This window comes from Cetorhinus maximus, chromosome 3 (assembly GCF_964194155.1).
Source record: "Cetorhinus maximus chromosome 3, sCetMax3.hap1.1, whole genome shotgun sequence".
In the NCBI taxonomy this organism is placed as follows: Eukaryota; Metazoa; Chordata; class Chondrichthyes; order Lamniformes; family Cetorhinidae; genus Cetorhinus; species Cetorhinus maximus.
In genome coordinates, this window is record NC_135881.1 from 3846833 (window position 1) to 3866703 (window position 19871).

The 19871-nt window shown below is 43.7% G+C and overlaps 1 protein-coding gene and 1 long non-coding RNA gene across 3 annotated transcripts in view; both read left to right on the forward strand.

The window, feature by feature from the left end:
- The window catches only part of zftraf1 (zinc finger TRAF-type containing 1), a 146638-nt gene extending 131463 nt beyond the window's left edge, over positions 1 to 15175 (forward strand). Inside the window, exon 4 of one of the 2 annotated variants that reach the window (XM_078536169.1) lies at positions 14494 to 15175. In XM_078536169.1, coding sequence (XP_078392295.1) covers positions 14494 to 14885 — 392 coding nt within the window. In that variant the 3' untranslated portion in view covers positions 14886 to 15175. The remainder of the gene's footprint in view (positions 1 to 14493) is intronic. The other variant, XM_078536166.1, reaches the window with a different exon arrangement.
- A 2403-nt stretch (positions 15176 to 17578) lies between these two features.
- LOC144675053 (uncharacterized) lies at positions 17579 to 18129 on the forward strand. Its single transcript, XR_013574743.1, has 2 exons — positions 17579 to 17652; positions 17699 to 18129. It is a non-coding gene; the product is annotated as an uncharacterized LOC144675053 (long non-coding RNA).
- Positions 18130 to 19871: the final 1742 nt, after the last annotated feature.

The following is a 19871-nucleotide window of genomic DNA, read 5'->3' on the forward strand; positions in this document are numbered from 1 at the left end:
TAGTGAGCATGGAGTCAGCAACAAAGGCAAATCCAGCTATTGGAATAAAAGCAAAATACTGCAGATGCTGGAAATCTGAAACAAAAACAGAAAATGCTGGAAAAATTCAGCAGGTCTAACAGCATCTGTGGAAATAAAGAGAGACAAAGTTAACGTTTTGAGTCTGTATGACTCTTCTTCAGAGCTAAAGAGAAGTAAAAATGTGATGAAATTTATACTGTTTAAGGTGGGGGGGTGGAACAGGTGAAGCTGGATAGACGGTCAGCGATGGGTGGAAGCTAAGGAGAGATTGGCAAAGATGTCATAAACAAAAGGACAAAGGGCTGTTAATGGTAGTGATACTGGCTAAAGGAGGTGCTGATGGTGGCATTAAGGTCAGAAAGCAGAATGTGATATCCCCTTTTTTCAATATTCATTTTTAAATTTTTTAACTTTTATTTTTTATAATAAAAATAAGTGGATAAAAATAAAAATTTTAAAATGAATATTGAAAAAAGGGGTTATCACATTCTGCTTTCTGACCTTAATGCCACCATCAGCACCTCCTTTAGCCAGTATCACTACCATTAACAGCCCTTTGTCCTTCTGTTTATGACATCTTTGCCAATCTCTCCTTTGCTTCCACCCATCGCTGATCGTCTATCCAGCTTCACCTGATCCACCCCCTTAAACAGTATAAATTTCATCACATTTTTACTTCTCTTTAGCTCTGAAGAAGAGTCATACGGACTCATACGTTAACTTTGTCTCTCTTTCTCTCTACAGATGCTGTTAGACCTGCTGAGTTTTTCCAGCATTTTCTGTTTTTGCTCCAGCTACTGGGAATTCAAGTTAAGCAGAAAGATTAAGGAAGCTTGGCTGCCTTCCTTCAGGAGGAAGAGGGTCCAAGATTACCTTAATAGAGGTCACGATGGGGGTTCACAAGAATCGAAGCAGCAAAGCCTGTGGTGAAGAGTTCAAATCACAGGCAATACAAACAAAATATTCTTAACTATAGAATGAAAAGAGACAGCTCTTTTAGCCAAAGAGGAATGGAGTTGTGAAATAGGTTCTCAGGGAAGGACAATGACAGGGACAGTACAGGCAACTATATCGCCCACTGTTCCTTCACTGTCATTGGGTCAAAACACTGGAACTCCCTTCCTAACAGTGCTGTGGGTGTACCAACGGCTAGCCACCACCTTCGCAAGGGCAATTAGGGATGGGAAACAAATGCTGGCTTAGACAGGCTTAGAGTAAATAGTTTCAGGAGAGCAGAGGGATTGAATAATATAGTTAGCAGGTGGATCAATAAGTTGATTTCTGAAAAAGGAACCCGTTCATACTTTAACCGCGTTTGCGCCAGGTCTTTGAATTCAGCCTCACTCCCCTGCTCTCTATCCATAGCCCTGCAATTTACTCCCCTTCAACAATTTGTCCAATCCTCTTTTGAAAGTTAATATTGCATCTGCTTCTACCACCCTTTCAGCCAGCGCATTCCAGATCACAGCAAATCACTGTGTGAAAAAAATTCTCATCTTCTCTCTGGCTCTTGTGCCATTGACCTTAAATCTAGGTCCTTTGGTTATGGACTCTGCTGCCACTGAAAACGTTTTGTCCTTATTTACTCAGAGCCCCTTCATGATTTTCAACACCTCTACCTAAATCTCCCTGTTCTAAGGAGAACAATCCCAGCTTCTCTAGTCTCTCCCTAGTGTTTCACTGCCATCCCTGGTATCATTCAGCCCCACCTTTCCAAAGCTTGTCTTTTTTCTGTTCCAAAGCATCTTAAATCCTTATCTCTAACTTTTGTGTGACCCATTTACTGGCTTGAGAGGAATTTTACTTCACATCAGTAATTCTGATTTTGATATCCATCCTCGTCATCCTTTATAATCATCCTTTTCAATACTTATCCAATTCCATTTTAAGTGCTGATAGTATCTCTAACTCATTAGACATGTCTAGTAGTAACGTGAACTTGTTATGCAAAACTGGAGTTTCAGCTGGAGTACTGTGTCCAACTCTGGGCACCACATTTTAGGAAAGCTGTTAAGTTCTGAGAGAGGGAGCAGAGGAGATTATTGAGAATGGTACCAGAGTTGAGGAACTTCATTGATGTGCAGAGATTGGAGAAGCTGGGATTGTTCTCCCTAGAGCAGAGAAGGTTAAGGGGAGTTCTGAAGAAGTGCTGAAAAGCTGGAGGGTTGGTAACCAGAGGGCGTCGATTTAATGTAACTGGCAAAAGAACCAGAGGGGGAATGAGAATTATTTTATACAGTGAGTAGCTATGATCTGGATTGCCTGCCTGATAGGCCGGTGGAAGCAGGTTCAATAATAGGTTTCAAAAGGGGATTGGATATAGAGTCGAAAAGAAAATTTGCAGGGCTATGGGTGAAAAATAGGGGAGTGGGAATTAATTCAAAGAGTTGACACAGGCCCCTCTCACAGGAGATGGGCTGAATGGCCTCCTGTGCTGTACAATCCTGCCTCGGATCAGAGGAACATCATTTAGCAAAAAAAAAAAATGCCTTTAGTCTCTCATTTGCTTCATGCAATATAACTAGAATCAGTAAAGGACTATGGACAAACAGGTGGCTTCGCAGAATGTGATTCCCAGGACATCTGTTAAAAAAAAAGAGAGAATCCCGTGCAAGAATGAAAATGCAATTTGTTCAGTCATTGCAGAACAGTGGCCCTTCTCATTGCTCAATTCTCACCTCAGGCTGAGCAAGCATGAGTTACCAAGGCCAGTGAGGTACAAGTTGGTATTACTCACTTGATCTTTTAGACAATCCCGGGTTCCCTTCAGGGCCCCCATTGGGAGAGGTTCAACACCTGCTGTCCATGAATTAGAAATTGCTCGCTGCTTTACAAAGTGCTTCGAGTTTAAAATCCTCTTCCAGCTCTGGAAGACATTTAAAACATGTGGAGGTGAGACATAGATACACTGGGATTTCGCACTTACTATGTTTACTTCTCAACACTGAGTAGAACATCCAAGAATTATAGAGCACGCTGGCCAGATATTGAGTTTGTGACTGACCCATTAAATGCAGGAACAATGCAGAAAGAGATCGATCCATTTCCCACATGGTCGGCCAAGTGTCTTTTGGACGTTTCACTGGCAATTATCAAATTACTCAATGCCCAAACGAATCTGTGCTTTTGCTCTCGGTGTATGAGATCTAAAAAAGTGTTTGTTGGCTTGCTTGTCTACAGGGTACAGAGTGTAGTGGTTATGCCACCAGACTAGTAATCCATTCAAGTCCCAGCATGCCAGTTTAACATTTCAGTTCATTCTAAAAAGTCTCTAAATAACAAGCTGGTATCAGTATAAGTGACTGTGAATTCTCTCCACCCCACCCCCAAATGGCTGTGGATGCTGGGGGAGCGGGGGGGCCAGTTGAAATTTTCAAGATTGTTGTTGGTTAAGGGTATTGAGGGTATTGAGGGATATGAAGCAAAGGCAGCATGCTTGATTGGCATCCTTTCCATCACCTTCAACATTCACCGATTCACTCCCCCAACCACTGGCACACAGTAATGTAGGAACTCGCCAAACCTCCTTAGGTTACTTTGCAAACCCTCCACCAGCTAGAAAGACAAGGATAGCAGACACATTGGAACATCACCACCTGCAAGCTCCTCTCCAAGTCACACACCATCCTGCTTTGGAACTATATTCCTTCATTGTTGCTGAGTCAAAATCCAGGAACTCCCTCCCTAACAGCACTGTGGGTGTACCTACACCATATGGACTGCAGCGGTTCAAGAAGGCAGCTCACCCCCACCTTCTCAAGGAAAATTAGGGATGGGCAATAAATGTTGGCCTAGCCAGCAACACTCACACCCCAAGAATACATTTTTAAAATGTGGATTAATTAAGGAAAGCCAGCACAGTTTAGTTAAGAGCAAATTCTGTTTAACTAATTTGATTGAGTTTTGTAAATACTGGCTTTGCCAGTGACACTCAAATTGCTCAAAAATGAATTTAAAAAGGTAGGTAAATGAGTTTGAGGTACAGATCAGCCATAATCTAATTAAATGGCCAGACACCATTCCGCGCCACTGGGGATGAATGGCCTCCACATGGTGCTATTCCCATTCCTCCTTGTTTTAGTTCATCCTACATCAGGCTGTGTGTCCTCTTCAGATTAGGCAGGTGGCCAGGTGATCTGGCCCCAGCTTCCTGCCCACCTTTTGACACCAGGGACTAATTCCTGTATCCACTCAGCACCTCCTATCTAACTTACAGCTGAGATTGGGAGCTCACTTCACCCTGTTTGGGAGACATGGATGCAAACCTGTGCCCTTCCATTTAACTCCAAATAGTATCTGGGGTTCTGTGTCAAGGTTGAAGAGAAGGTGGAGATTTTTGAGTCTCTGTTGGCACAAGGAGGCAAGTTCATGATTCTGCGATCCATGAACTGCATTGGACAGGGAATACTCAGGTATATTTTGTTCCTTCTTGTTCCTTTCAGTGGGGTAAGAATGGATCTGTGCAGAATAAATTGGAGTCAAAGGTTGGCAGGAAAAATGGTAGCTGACCAATGGGCTACATTCAAAGAAGAGATAGTTCAGGCTTAATTAAAGTATGTTCCCTCAAAAGGGAAAGGTCGGGCAAATAAACGCAGAGCCCCCTGGATGTCAAAGGAGATAGAAATTAAGATAAGAAGATGTGTGCTTGTGACTGATGTCAAGTAGAAAATACAATTGAGAACCCCAATGTCTTCTATGGGCATATAACGAACAGAAGGGTGGTAAAAGGAGGAGGATGGCTGATTAGGGACCAAAAAGGGGATTTGCACATGGAGGCAGTGGGCATGGCTGAGGTGTTAAATGAATACTTTGCATTTGTCTTTACCAAGGAAGTGGATGCTACCCATGGGGATAGAGGAGGAAATTCAGGCACTAGAAGGGTTCAAAATTAATAAGGAGGAGGTATTGGATAGGCTATCTGTACTTAAAATTGATAAGGCACCAGGACCCCAGATGAGATGCATCCAAGAATACTGAGGGAAGTGAGAGTGGAAATTGCGGAGGCGCTGGCCATACTTGTTCATCCTTCCTTAGACTCCAGAAGACTGGAGAATTACAAACATTATGCCCTTGTTCAAAAAAAGGGGCAGGGATAAGCCCAGCAGCTATAGGCCAGTGTTGGGAAAGCTTCTAGAAACAATAATTCAGAACAAAATTAATAGTCTCATGCACAAATGCAGGTTAATTAAGGAAAGCCAGTGTGGATTTCTTAAAGGAAGATAGTGATTAACTAACTGGCTGGAGTTTTTTGAAGGGGTAACAGAGATGGTTGATGAAGGCAATGTTGTTGATGTGGTGTACATGGATTTCCAAAAGGCATTCGATTAAGTGCCACACAACAGATCACAACACAACACAAAGTTATAGCTCATGGAATAAGAGGAATATATCTGAAATTGGCTGAGTAACATGAAACACAGTAGTGGCTAATGGATGTTTTTCGGGCTGGAGGAAGATTTCTAGTGGAATTCCCCAGAAGTCTTGCTTTTCCTGATATATGTTATCACCTAGACCTTGCTGTATAGGGCACAATTTCAAAATTTGCAGATGATATGAAACTTGCAAGCATTGTGGACTATGAGGAGGATAATATAGAACTTCAAAAGGACATAGACAAGTTGGTGGAATGGGTGGCAGATGAAGTTCAATCTGGAGAAATGTGAAATTATTCATTTTGGTAGGAAGAAACTGGAGAGACAACATAAAATAAAGGATACAACTCTAAAGGGAGTGCCGGAGAAGAGGGACCTGGGTGTATATGTGCATAAATCATTGAAAGTGGCAGGACAGGTTGAGAGCACGGTCAGTAAAGCATACAGTATCCTATGTTTTATTAATAGGGGCATAGAGCATAAGAGCAAGGAGGTTATGTTGAACTTGTATAGGACACTAGCTGGAGTATTGTGTACAGTTCTGGGTGCAGAAGTTTAGGAAGGATGTGAAGGCATTGGGGAAGGTGCAGAAAAGATTCACGAGAACAGTTCCAGGGGTGAGGAACTTCGGTTATGAAGATAGGTTAGAGAAGTTAGGACTGTTTTCCTTGGTAAAAAGGCTGAGAGGAGATCTGATAGAGGTGTTCAAAATCATGAGGGGTCTGGACAGAGTAGATAGGGAGAAACTGTTCCCACTTATGAAAGGATCAGGAACAAGAGGGTACAGATTTAAAATTAATTGGCAAAAGAAGCAAAAGTGGGGGAGGCAGTGGCATAGGGGTATTGTCATTGGAGTAATATTCCAGAGACCTATGCTCTAGGGACCTGGGTTCGAATCCCACCATAGCAGATGGTGAAATTTGAGTTCAATAAAAATCTGGAATTAAAAGTCTGATGATGACCACGAAACCATTGTCACAAAAACCCATCTGGTTCACTGATGTCCTTTAGGGAAGGAAATCTGCCACCCTCACCTGGTCTGGTCTACATGTGACTCCAGACCCACAGCAATGTGGTTGACTCTTAAATGCCCTCTGCTGTGAACAAGGGCAATTTGGGATGGGCAATAAATCCTGGCCTGGGCAGCAACACCCACATCCCATGAATGAATTTAAAAAAAGTGATATGACAAAAAACATTTTTACTCGGCAAGTGGTTAAGATCTGGAATGCATTGCAGGTTCAATCGAGACATTCAAAAAAGAATTAGACTGTTATCTGAAAAGGAAGAATGTGCAGGGTTACAGGGAAATGGCAGGAGAATGACAGTAAGGGAATTGCTCATTCAGAGAGCCAGTGCAGACACAATGTGCTGAATGGCCTCCTGCACTTAACAATTCTGTGATTCTTTCCTGCTCGTTCTATTTCTCTCATTTTTCTGGGGGCAGGGTCATCAACATACATGGTCTTCCTTATGACTGTGAATCACAGCTATGTGTGGTGATAGCTCAAAGCATCGAGGGCCAAGAGGTAAACAGTAGGGAAATGGTTAAGTTAAGGGTGTCTCCCTTTGCTCCTTGTTTTAAAATAACAAACAGGTCAAAACAACTTGGGCAGGAGCTGCTGTTCTATGTAGATTTCTGTCTTTAGTGACCTTCAACTTTACTTGTATTCTTCAACACTGCCCTATTGTGTCACTGAGGAGGGAGATGTTTTATGTGGTGAGAGGAATCTTTATGAAGGTGTCAGACTCTTGCTAGCAGTGGGTGCAGTGCGTTCCCACTGCTGCATCCACCCACCATCCAAGCACGAGTGGTGAGTGCCAACCTAACCCCATGCTGAGGTCAATGAACAGGAGACAGATCTGAGATCTTCCTTGGTCTGTGCAGCCTATTTGCTCACAGAGCACACTCTTGGGAGGGAGTGTGGAAGATGCAGGACAGAGTTCTACATAAAATATCCCTTCTGATGTTCCTTCTACCCTAAACTAAAACCCTTGTATATAACCAGCAAAATTGTTGCCTAGTGCAGATTAGCGCTTTTATGGAGAATTGGAAGGGGAGGATATTAATAGAGAAGGTTAGTGGAGGGGTTAGATGGAAGGGGAACAGATAGGGTAGATAAACTATTTTGCTGCTTGGAGAGTTTAGGCCTAGAGGACATTGTCTTAGAGTTAGAGCCAGACTTTTCAGGAGTGAAATTAGGAAACATTTCTACATGCTAAAGATAATAAAAGTTTAGAACGCTCTTCTGCAAACTAGATGGTGGACCAATTTTAATTTTAAAACTGGGATTGATATTTTGTAAATAAAGGTTTCATGGGAACTGGGGCAAAGGTGAGTTAGGTTGCATATTAGCCACTGTCTCATTCAGGCTCAAGGAGCTGAATGCCTCATCCTGTTCCTATGTCTGGCGTGGGTTATGGCAGAGATTGAGTGGATGGGCTGTGTGGAGAGTAGGCTGCTAGGACCATGGAAAGACAAAACCAAAACTAGGATAAACACAATGAGCTGAATGGCCTCCTTCTGTGCCATAATGCCTCTGTGAGACTACAGGACAAAAAGGTATCCAGGAGCTTTGGGATAGGGAGAGGAGAGCAGATTGTACAGGGTCTGTCGATAGATTTTTCTCATCCTATGCTTCTTACATAATTATGCAATAAGTATGTTTGTTGACGTACATTAACTGAAAAGGATGATATTTTGAAAGGTGATTTTTGAATCTAATATGACTTTTCTTCAGAGTTCTAAAAAAAAGCCATATTGGACTTGAAACGTTAACTCTGTTTCTCTCTCCACAGATGCTGCCAGACCTGCTACGTTTTTCCAGCACTTTTCTGTTTTTATTTCAGATCCCCAGCATCCATAATATTTTGCTTTTATGATATTTTCAAAGGTTTGGTTTTGATGTACAAAGTAATCTTAGGTTATTTTTTATGATTTAGTACCACTAGGTAAAGCCCCCACGCTCACAAAGATTCTTTCTGGATCTGTGCATCTTCGGTTGAGCTGCTGCCTCCTCTCAGGTCTCCCCTGATGGTGTACAGCTGGGCAGTGAGGTGCTGTCTGGTAGTGCCCTGCCCTCTTGACAGTCCCTATCCTGTGAGGTCACTGCCCGAGAGGTGAAAGCACAGTTACACCTTGCAAAACTATTCAGTTTTTCCTCCAATTTTATACCTGCCCTTTGAAAGGTTCTGACTTGTACCCAGTGATCAACTCCTTGAGACTCCAGTCCCCCGCCCAAGTGCCTTTCCTTAATGTAACAGCAAACAGTAAGTAAGATATTGGACTGAACGGTCAGGAGCTCTGCTGTGCATATTCCAACACATTTTGCTCAGGGTACTTGGCTGATTTCCCCAATCTCCCACCACCTGCAGTTCATGAGAGAGAGGATCACGGGCAGGCTGGCAGGGTTGGGAAATCAGCAGCATTGACTTCAGTGGAAAATAAAAGCAGCATGCTAAATGTGCAGCTGATTCTTTAACAGCCATGTGGAACCTTACAGCACAAAGGAGGCCTTTCAGCCCAAAATGCCTGTGTTTCCTTTCTCTCACTCTCTGAACGAGCTCTGCCTTCAGTCCCATCCTCCTGCTCCTGCCCCACAACCTATTAACTTTTTTTTTCAATATTTCTCCACTGCCCCTTTAAAAACGACTATGAATTCTGCTTTAGGTCCCTCTACGTAAAGAAAATGTCCTCTACCTCTGCCATTGACTTTCTTTTTTGGTGATGATCTTAAATTCACACCCTCAGACCAGTTCATACATCAGGGTGGATATTTATGATTTTCCAGCTCTCTGCTCAGCAGGCATGAGAGAGGGAGACAGAGAGAGAGAGAGAGAGGGAGACAAAAAGACAGAGAAACAGAGAGGGAGACAGAAAGAGAGAGACAGTGGGAGAGAGAGAAACAGGGAGAGAGGGAGACAGACAGAGAGAGAGAGGGAGAGAGACAGGGAGAGGGAGAGAGACAGGGAGAGAGAGAGAGACAGAGAGGGGGAGACAGAGAGACAAAGAGACAAGGAGAGACATACAGAGAGAGAGAGGGAGGCAGAGAGAGGGAGGCAGAGAGAGAGGGAGGCAGAGAGAGAGGGAAGGAGACAGAAAGAGACAGGGAAAGACATAGGGAGAGAGACAGAAAGAAAGAAAGAGAGAGACAGACAGACAAAGAGACAGGGAGAGACACAGAGAGACAGGGAAAAAGAGAGAGAGGGAGACAGAGAGCAAGAGAGAGAGAGAGAGAGAGATGGGGGGAGCGGCAGAAAGAGACAGACAGAGAGAGAGACGGAGAGAGAGAGACAGAAAGAGCCAAGGAGAGACACAGAGAGAGAGAGTCAGGAAAAAAGAGAGACAGAGAAAGACAGAGAGACACACAGAGAGAGAGGGAGACAGAGAGAGAGAGACAGAAAGAGACAGGGAGAGAAGGAGATAGAGAGAGAAAGGGCGACAGAGACAGAGAGATAGAGGGAGACAGAGGGAGAGAGACAGAGAGAGAGGGAAAGAGAGAGAGACAGAAAGAGACGGAGGGAGAGTGAGAGGGAGACAGAGAGAGGGCAACAGAGAGAGGGGGAGACAGAGGCAGACAGAGAGAGACAGGAAGAGAGAGGGAGGCAGAGAGACAGTGAGGGAGACAGGGAGATAGAGATACAAAGAGAGATACAGAGATTGGGAGACAGAGAGAGGGAGGGAATCAGAGAGAGAGGGAGACAGAAGCAAACAGAGAGAGAGAGAGAGACAGAGAGAGGGAAACAGGGAGATAGAGGGAGACAGACAGAAAGAGAGAGAGCATGAGGGAGATAGGGAGAAAGAGAGAGACAGAGAAAGAGAGAGACAGAGAGAGAGAGAGTGGGAGACAGAGAGAAACAGAAAGACAAGGGGAGAGAGAGAGACAGACAGAAAGAGACATGGAGAGAGGGAGATAGAGGGAGGAGCAGGATTGGCAACTCAACATTCCGGGATATAGAATCTTCAGGCGAGACAGGGGAGGGGGTAAAAGAGGAGGAGGCGTTGCATTATTAGTTAAGGAGTCAGTTACTGCAGTAAGGAGAGATGATATCTTGGAGGGGGCATCGAATGAAGCTCTGTGGGTAGATCTTAGGAATAAAAAAGGGGCAGCCACATTATTAGGTGTTTATTATAGACCCTCAGATAGTCAGTGAGAAATTGAGGAGCAAATATGTGCATAATTTGTGGAGGTGTGTAAAAACAATAACAATAGACTATTAGGTGATTTCAACTTTCCCAACATTAATTGGGATAGACATAGTGTTAAGGGCTTGGATGAGGTGGATTTCTTGAAATGTGTACAAGAGAACTTTTTGGGTCAATATGTAGAGGGTCTAACAAGGGACGGCACAGTGCTGGACCTAATTCTGGGGAATGAAGCCGGACAGGTGGCTGAGGTGGTGGTGGGCGAGCATTTTAGCGATAGCGACCACAACACGGTACAGTTTAAAACAAAAACAAAAATACCTGGAAAAACTCAGCAGGTCTGACAGCATCTGCGGAGAGGAACACAGTTAACGTTTCGAGTCCGTATGACTCTTCAACAGAACTAAGGAAAAATAGAAAAGAGGTGAAATATAAGCTGGTTTAAGGGGGGGTGGGACAAGTAGAGCTGGATAGAGGGCCAGTGATAGGTGGAGATAACCAAAAGATATCACAGACAAAAGGACAAAGAGGTGTTGAAGCTGGTGATATTATCTAAGGAATGTGATAATAAAGGTACAGATAGCCCTAGTGGGGGTGGGGTGGGGGGAAGGGATCGAAATAGGCTAAAAGGCAAAGATAAAAAAATGGATGGAAATACATTTAAAAATAATGGAAATAGGTGGGAAAAGAAAAATCTATATAAATTATTGGAAAAAAGGGGGGTTGGAAAGGTGGTGGGGATGGAGGAGAGAGTTCATGATCTAAAATTGTTGAACTCAATATTCAGTCCGGAAGGCTGTAAAGTGCCTAGTCGGAAGATGAGGTGCTGTTCCTCCAGTTTGCGTTGAGTTTCACTGGAACAATGCAGCAGGCCAAGGACGGACATGTGGGCATGAGAGCAGGGTGGAGTGTTGAAATGGCAAGCGACAGGGAGGTCTGGGTCGTGCTTGCAGACAGACTGAAGGTGTTCCGCAAAGCGGTCACCCAGTCTGCGTTTGGTCTCTCCAATGTAGAGGAAACCGCTTTGGGAGCAGCGAATGCAGTAGACTAAATTGAGGGAAGTGCAAGTGAAATGCTGCTTCACTTGAAAGGAGTGTTTGGGCCCTTGGACGGTGAGGAGAGGGGTAGTAAAGGGCAGGTGTTGCACCTTCTGCAGTTGCATGGGAAGGTGCCGTGGGAGGGGGTTGAGGTCGAGGGGGTGATGGAGGAGTACCTCTTTGTCCTTTTGTCTATGACATCTCTTAGTTATCTCCACCTATCACTGGCCCTCTATCCAGCTCTACTTGTCCCACCCCCCCCACCTTAAACCAGCTTATATTTCACCTCTTTTCTATTTTTCCTTAGTTCTGTTGAAGAGTCATACGGACTCGAAACGTTAACTGTGTTCCTCTCCGCAGGTGCTGTCAGACCTGCTGAGTTTTTCCAGGTATTTTTGTTTTTGTTTTGGATTTCCAGCATCCGCAGTTTTTTGCTTTTATCTTGGTACAGTTTAAGTTTGTTATGGACAAAGAAATCGACAAGTTGCAAAAAAATGTTTTGGATTGGGGGAGAGTGGATTTTAGTAAAATAAGGCAGGATCTGGCCAAGGTAGACTAGGAACAGTTACTTGTGGGGAAATTCTACAGAGCCATTTAATCATGGCTGATAAGTTTCTCAACCCCATTCTCCCGCCTTCTCCCCGTAACTTTTGATCCCCTTACCAATCAAGAGCTTATCTATCTCGGTCTTAAATGCACTCAATGACCTGGCCTCCATAGCCTTCTGTGGCAATGAATTCCATAGATTCACCACTCTCTGGCTAAAGAAGTTTCTCCTCATCTCTGACCTAAAAGGTCTTCCCTTTACTCTGAGGCTGTGCCCTCAGGTCCTAGTCTCTCCTACTAATGGAAACATCTTCCCCACGTCCATTCTATCCAGACCTTTCAGTATTCTGTAAGTTTCAATCAGATCCCCCCTCATCCTTCTAAACTCCATCGAGTATAGACCCCAGAGTCCTCAAACGTTCCTCATAGCCTTTCATTCCTGGGATCGTTCTCGTGAACCTCCTCTGGACCCTCTCCAGGGCCAGAACATCCTTCCTGAGATACGGGGCCCAAAATTGCTCACAATATTCTAAATGTGGTCTGACCAGAGCCTTATAAAGCCTCAGCAGCACATCCCTGCTTTTATATTCTAGTCCTCTCGAAATAAATGCCAACATTGCATTTGCCTTCCTAACTACCGACTCAACCTGCAAGTTAACCTTAAGAGAATCTTGGACTAGGACTCCCAAGTCGCTTTGCACTCCGGATTTCTGAATTTTCTCCCCATTTAGAAAATAGTCTATGCCTCTATTCTTCCTACCAAAGTGCATGTCCTCACACTTCCCCACGTTGTATTCCATCTGCCACTTCTTTGCCCATTCTCCTAACCTGTCCAAATCCTTCTGCAGCCTCCCCGCTTCCTCAATACTACCTGTCCCTCCACCTATCTTTGTATCATCTGCAAACTTAGCCAGAATGCCCTCAGTTCCTTCATCTAGATCATTAATGTATAAAGTGAAAAGTTGTGGTCCCAATACTGACCCCTGCGAACCTCCACTAGTCACCGGCCACCATCCTGAGAAGGACCCCCTTATCCCCACTCTCTGCCTCCTGCCAGACAGCCAATCTTCTATCCATGCTAGTACCTTGCCTCTAACACCATGGGCTCTTATCTTACTGAGCAGCCTCCTGTGCGGCACCTTGTCAAAGACCTTCTGGAAGTCCAAGTAGATAACATCCATTGGCTCTCCTTTTTACAACCTACTCATTACCTCCTCAAAGAATTCTAACAGATTTGTCAGGCATGACCTCCCCTTGATGAAACCATGCTGACTTTGCCCGATTTTACCATGCACTTCCAAGTATTCTGAAATCTCATCCACAATAATGGACTCTAAAATCTTACCAACGACCGAGGTCAGGCTAATCGGCCTGTAATTTCCCGTCTTTTGCCTCACTCCCTTCTTAAACAGGGGAGTTACATTAGCGATTTTCCAGTCCTCTGGGACCCCCCCTGACTCCAGTGATTCCTGAAAGATCACCACTAACGAGAGAAAGACAGAGAGAGAGAGAGAGAGACAGACAGACAGAGAGACTATAACATTCGGCAAGTGTGGGAACAGTTTGTCTGACTATCCATTCTAACCACAGGCCAGAAAGGAAGAGCAGTGGTTCTATTCACAGATACAACCAATCCTCAACACTGAGACCTTTCTCCACAGTGAGCAGTTTTAATTAAGATTTAATGTAACAGTTTAAACCCTGAATGAAACACTCCACAAACTCCTGTGAGAATTGGCAATGGGTTGAACCCAACTCCCCTCCATCACTTCTCTCCCACCACCAGTCATTTAGACTGAAGCTGCAGTGTGACTAACCAACAGGTTCAACTCTACCTTCTACACAGGAACATGATGTTGCTGCAACTGTCCCCCACACTTTGCACTGTTTTGGGGCAATTTTATTTTCTCCGTGTTACTTTTTTTCCACTGGGCCTCCCAGTCCTACACAGTCATGTTCGCAGCAGCCAGGCCCTGCTCTCAGCCTTTGACCACTGCCAGTAAGACAGTGAGAGTGGACTCCAGAAGCCCAGCTCCTTCCACTGGTGCAAAAGCCAGGCTGTCCTCAATACCGCCAATGAGAGCAAGACTCAGTGAGTGACCATGAGGAGGAATGGTTAAAAATAATGTTCCCCCACCAATCCCCTCCATTTTAATTCAGATCCTTACCCACATTAGTAAATGGTTTCCTAATCCTAAATTAATTGTTTTATCAGCATTTTCAATCTTAGGTAATAAATTGGGTGTTCAGACAGCCAGCCCGAAGTTGACTGTGTGGAATTTTTGCCAGGCCGGTTCCTGATATTGTTTAGGAGAAACCAGTGGTGTTTTGCGATTGTGATTTGTTTCTTCTCTCTTTGTCTCTTTTGCAGAAGTTCAGTTTAGGCCCTATCGAACAGATGACTTCATCACCAGGCTCTACTACGAGACCCCAAGGTTCACCGTGCTCAACCAGACGTGGGTCCTGAAGGCACGCGTTAACGACTCCGAGCGCAACCCCAACCTGTCTTGCAAGCGCACCCTGTCATTCCAGCTCATCCTGAAGAGCAAGGTCAACTCCCCGATGGAGTGCTCCTTCCTCCTTCTGAAGGGTCCCTATGATGATGTCAAAATTAACCCCGTCATCTACCACTTCGCCTTCACCAATGAGAACAATGAAACAGACTACATGCCGCTGCCTATCATAGACTCTGTCGAATGCAACAAACTGCTAGCGGCCAAAAACATTAACCTGAGGCTCTTTATATTTCAGATACAGAAGTAGAGGGGGGGTGGGGGCCGGGGAGAGAGATTGTAGATGGTGGGGGGGTGGGGGGAGGGAGGGAGGGAAGAGAGAGAGAGAGACATCAGGATGGAGTGAGCACCACTGAACCATAGTACCTCGAAAAAGCCAGCGACATCAGTCAATAGTTTAAAAAAAGCAGAAGAATTCTTTGAAAAGGAAGGAAAAAAACAAGAGACAAACAAAATATCTACTAACCGCATGTGGTCATAACTACTCGGGACTGTCACAATTGCGCGGTTTTGTTCAGAAGCCTCTCATACAACGGTTATAATGGGATGGGGGTGGGGTGGGGGGGGAAGGGGAATTGGGGGTGGGGGAGAGAAATAAGAAAAGTGTCTGAGTTCAGTAGCTGCTATTAGAACTATTTAAGCAGTGCCGAGTGGTCAGTATCTGCCTGTGCATTGAGTCCTCAGTCCATCAACAAGCTCTGCTCGCCAGTGGATGCCAAGATGCCACACTGGCTTTCCTCTGTCACACCCATTCGTTATGCTTGCTCATTATTTTATTTGGTCAGATTGGCTGTTTGTTTCTGCAAATCCCCTGCTTACCCGCCACAGCTAGTAAGTTATTTAATGAGGTAGATGGAACTTTCTCTTAATGCCCCTTCCCTCTTAACAAATCACCAGTCCAAACTTCTGCTTGATTGGTGAGCATCACAGCACCGTCTGGTGAGCCAGAGTTTGGTGGGAGGATCACGCTGTCTCCTATCTGTGCCAGGGCAGCATTGGCAGGAAAGGCTGACGGATACTAAACAACCAGTAGCTCACCTAGTTGTGTGCGTTTAGCTCGGATGAGGGTTGTCCAAACAGTGTTTTCAAGAAAGACAGACTCAACGGGGCTCAGGGACATTGGAGTGGGCCACTCTGCTTTGCAATGGATGAAGAGGACCTCATTGTTCTCAACACTCGATCATTAGGAAGTGAGGGAGGCTGCACGTTAATCCTGAGAGTATAGATTGGAGCCAATCAGCCAGCTAACCATCCATCTTTCACTGGTTGCAGTCACACATTCCTACCCTGCAATTGAAGGGCACAGTTAACTCTCCCCTTGAGTTCTCTGTTTTCAGTTTTTGCTTTAAATTTGTGAGTAAATGTGTAAGAACTAAAATCAAAATGGACATCGGGGCATGAGGGGCACGAGAAAGAAAATAGTATAGATGAGAACTGTGATATTAGGGGGTTTGCCGGGAAAATGCAGTAATGAGAATCCCACAGTAATGTTTGTGCGTTTATCTTGACCGTATTTTTTACTCTCTTCTCATTGTATTTAACATAATATTCTGTTCGCGTAGCTGGAAAGGAGGCAAGGGCTGAAGCCAAGGTCTTCACCAGAGATGAGATTGTTAGATGCTGCAGGAGTTGCTCACAATACTTTAAGCTCAAAGATCAGGCAAAGCTGATTAGGAATGATTTTAAAATCTGAGAATTTATTGAGAAGAATAATTGAGGGGGGTGGAAAACTAAAACCCTTCAGTGGCATTGAATGGCGTGGCCTAGCCCAGCCCAATATATTGTTTTACAGAGCAGCAGATCAGCCCTAGGAAACCAGCAGTGGACAGAGATCACTGCACCACACCGTCCTCAGTTCCACTGCCCCACGTGCCACATTTTCTCAGATTGAACCTGTTCCAGTCACCAGTATCTGGATCCCATGCAAGAAATAGATAGCTGCTTAAGTCAGTGTAATTCCATATATTTAAAAAGACTAAACAATCCTTACCTTGCTGAATAAACAGCAACACAGCAAGGAACACTCACCCTGAAGAAACACAATTCCATAAGTTACACAGTTAATAACCCTTACCCTGAAGAAACACAATTCCATAAGTTACACAGTTAATAACCCTTACCCTGAATAAACACAATTCCATAAGTTACGCAGTTAATAACCCTTACCCTGAATAAACACCATTCCATAAGTTACACAGTTAATAACCCTTACCCTAAATAAACACAATTCCATAAGTTACACAGCTAATAACCCTTACCCTAAATAAACACAATTCCATAAGTTACACAGCTAATAACCCTTACCCTGAATAAACACAGTTCCATGAGTTACACAGTTAATATCCCTTACCCTGAATAAACACAGTTCCATGAGTTACACAGTTAATATCCCTTACCCTGAATAAACACAATTCCATAAGTTACACAGTTAATAACCCTTACCTTAAATAAACACAATTGCATAAGTTACACAGTTAATAACCCTTACCCTAAATAAACACAATTCCATAAGTTACACAGCTAATATCCCTTACCCTAAATAAACACAGTTCCATGAGTTACACAGTTAATAACCCTTACCCTGAAGAAACACAATTCCATAAGTTACACAGTTAATAACACTTACCCTGAATAAACACAATTCCATAAGTTACACAGCTAATAACCCTTACCCTAAATAAACACAATTCCATAAGTTACATAGTTAATAACCCTTACCCTAAATAAACACAATTCCATAAGTTTCACAGTTAATAACCCTTACCCTAAATAAACACAATTCCATAAGTTACACAGCTAATAACCCTTACCCTGAATAAACACAGTTCCATAAGTTACACGGTTAATAACCCTTACCCTGAATAAACACAATTCCATAAGTTACACAGTTAATAACCCTTACCCTGAATAAACACAATTCCATAAGTTACACAGTTAATATCCCTTACCCTGAATAAACACAGTTCCATAAGTTACACAGTTAATAACCCTTACCCTAAATAAACACAATTCCATAAGTTACAGTTAACCCTTACTCTGAATAAACACAATTCCATAAGTTAGTGACTCTTACCCTGAATAAACACAATTCTATAAATTACAGTGACTCTTACCCTGAATAAACATGGTTACACAGCTAATAACCCTTACCCTGAATATACAGCACCTCTGTAGTTACAAAATGAGGACTCCTCGCCACACTGAATCTCCGTATGATTAATGCAACTACTGTTGTGACTAGCACTTTAACCCTCCCGTAACCTGCTGATTAAACTGGAACTTTATGCAGTTGCGCAACAAATGGGTTTAACTGGCCCCTTTAACCCTTGTCCTGCTGAATGAACTGGAACTCCGAAGGATTAATGAAACAAATGCGACTTAGGCTTTTGGGGTTTTGTCTGGTACCAAAATGATATTGTCGGTTCTTACCATTTATTTTCTGTACCCACTTGTACTGTATAGTTCAAATACCATAAAATCTAGATTATAATTCGCACTGGTGTATAAATCACTCAGCCTACATTTAGACAGTGTGAAAACCGATAAAGTGTACAATTTGTGCACTGAATTTTCTGGTTGTTTGGTGTAACAGCCCCATGGTTATTATTATTGTTTATTTTGGAGGCTTTTTGTATATTTGCACTGATGCACATCTTCATTTCTCTCTGTTCTTGGTGCCTGTCTACAGTCTGGCACTGCTGAATCGCTTTGCTTTTAACCGACATAGGCTTATATGGCAGGAGTGTTTATTGGTTTCCATAACATACAATGAGGTGTGGGGGTGGGGGGCTCAGCCAGTGACCATTGCGATTATCCCACTGGATATCAACCCAGAATTCAGAGCCTGATCTCCAGTCTGTGACTGTCTGGGGTGGAGTTCACACCCCTGAATTGGGAATCAATGGCATGAATGGTCCCACTGGGCCAAAGGTTGTCTCCTCTTATCTGTTTCTGATCTTTTAAAGAACACTTACAATCCATTCCTACTTCTTGACAGATGGAGCTGGGGTAGGAAAGGCAAGTTAAGCTATTAGTATCTGTAACCCTCAATAGAAAGCAAAACAAAAAGTTGCAAACTGTCCACTTTCTGTGCACTTAGAGATCACCTCGCCAGGTTTGATCATGTCATCGTACCAAACCCCCCCAACATGGCCCACCACCAGCAAGAACCTAAACAAATCTTCATTAACTGTTTATCTTTATGATGAACTTTGCTTCTCCATTTGCGCCCCCCTCCATCCATGGGTCTTGTTGACTGCTTTGTAGCTCTTCCCAAACAGAGGACTTTGAGATTATGATAGGGTAAACATGGAAAAGATTTTTCCACTTGCTGGGGAGACTACAACCAGGAGGCCATAAATATGAGATAGTCACTAATAAATCCAATCAGGAATTCAGGAGAAACTTTTTGACCGCAGTGTGGTGAGAATGTGGAACTGGCAATGACAAGGAGCAGTTGAGATAAACAACACATGTATGTCTTTAACAGGAAGCTAGATAAACATGAGGGAGAAAGGACTAGAAGGATATGCTGATGGGGTGAGATGAGGGGGTTGGAGGAGGCTCATGAGCAGCATAAGCTCCATCATGGGCCTGTTGGGCCAAATGCCTGTTTCTGTGCTGTAAATTCTAAGTAATTTTTACGAACAGTACTTTCTTCCATTGCTGGCACGACAGGATTACAATTGTAACCAGCACTGTGTTAAAGAAGTGGTGATGCCACCCCAATATCTCCATACCATGCAAAATAGTAAAGACGCTGCCAATCTGAAATAAAAACAATGCTGGAAACACTCAGCATCTGTGGAGAGAGAGACCTTCTTCATCATCAACCTGAACTTGTGTCTCCACAGATGCCTGACCTGCAGAGCGTTTACAGCATTTTCTTGTTTACGTCTTGACAACATATTGACGTGGGTGCTTCACTTGAAGAGGCAACTGATACATCTACGCCGCAGGACCATTTTCCCTTTCCCACCTCAATTTTCAATCATGTGAAAACTCTACTCTCACTGTGAAACATTGCAGCCTGACTTCACAACGCAGAGGATGTTTAAAAGTAATCTCAACACTTGTGCAGACTTGGAGAATAGCTGTGCAGGCTATCAGGTGTGCCCTCATTACCTGAGGGTATGTTACAGAATGCTCAGCAGCTGCAGCAAGGTGGGGATTGGAACCAGATCAACATGGAGCTGTGGTTTATGTATTGGATTATATCAGCATCAAACTCTCCTCT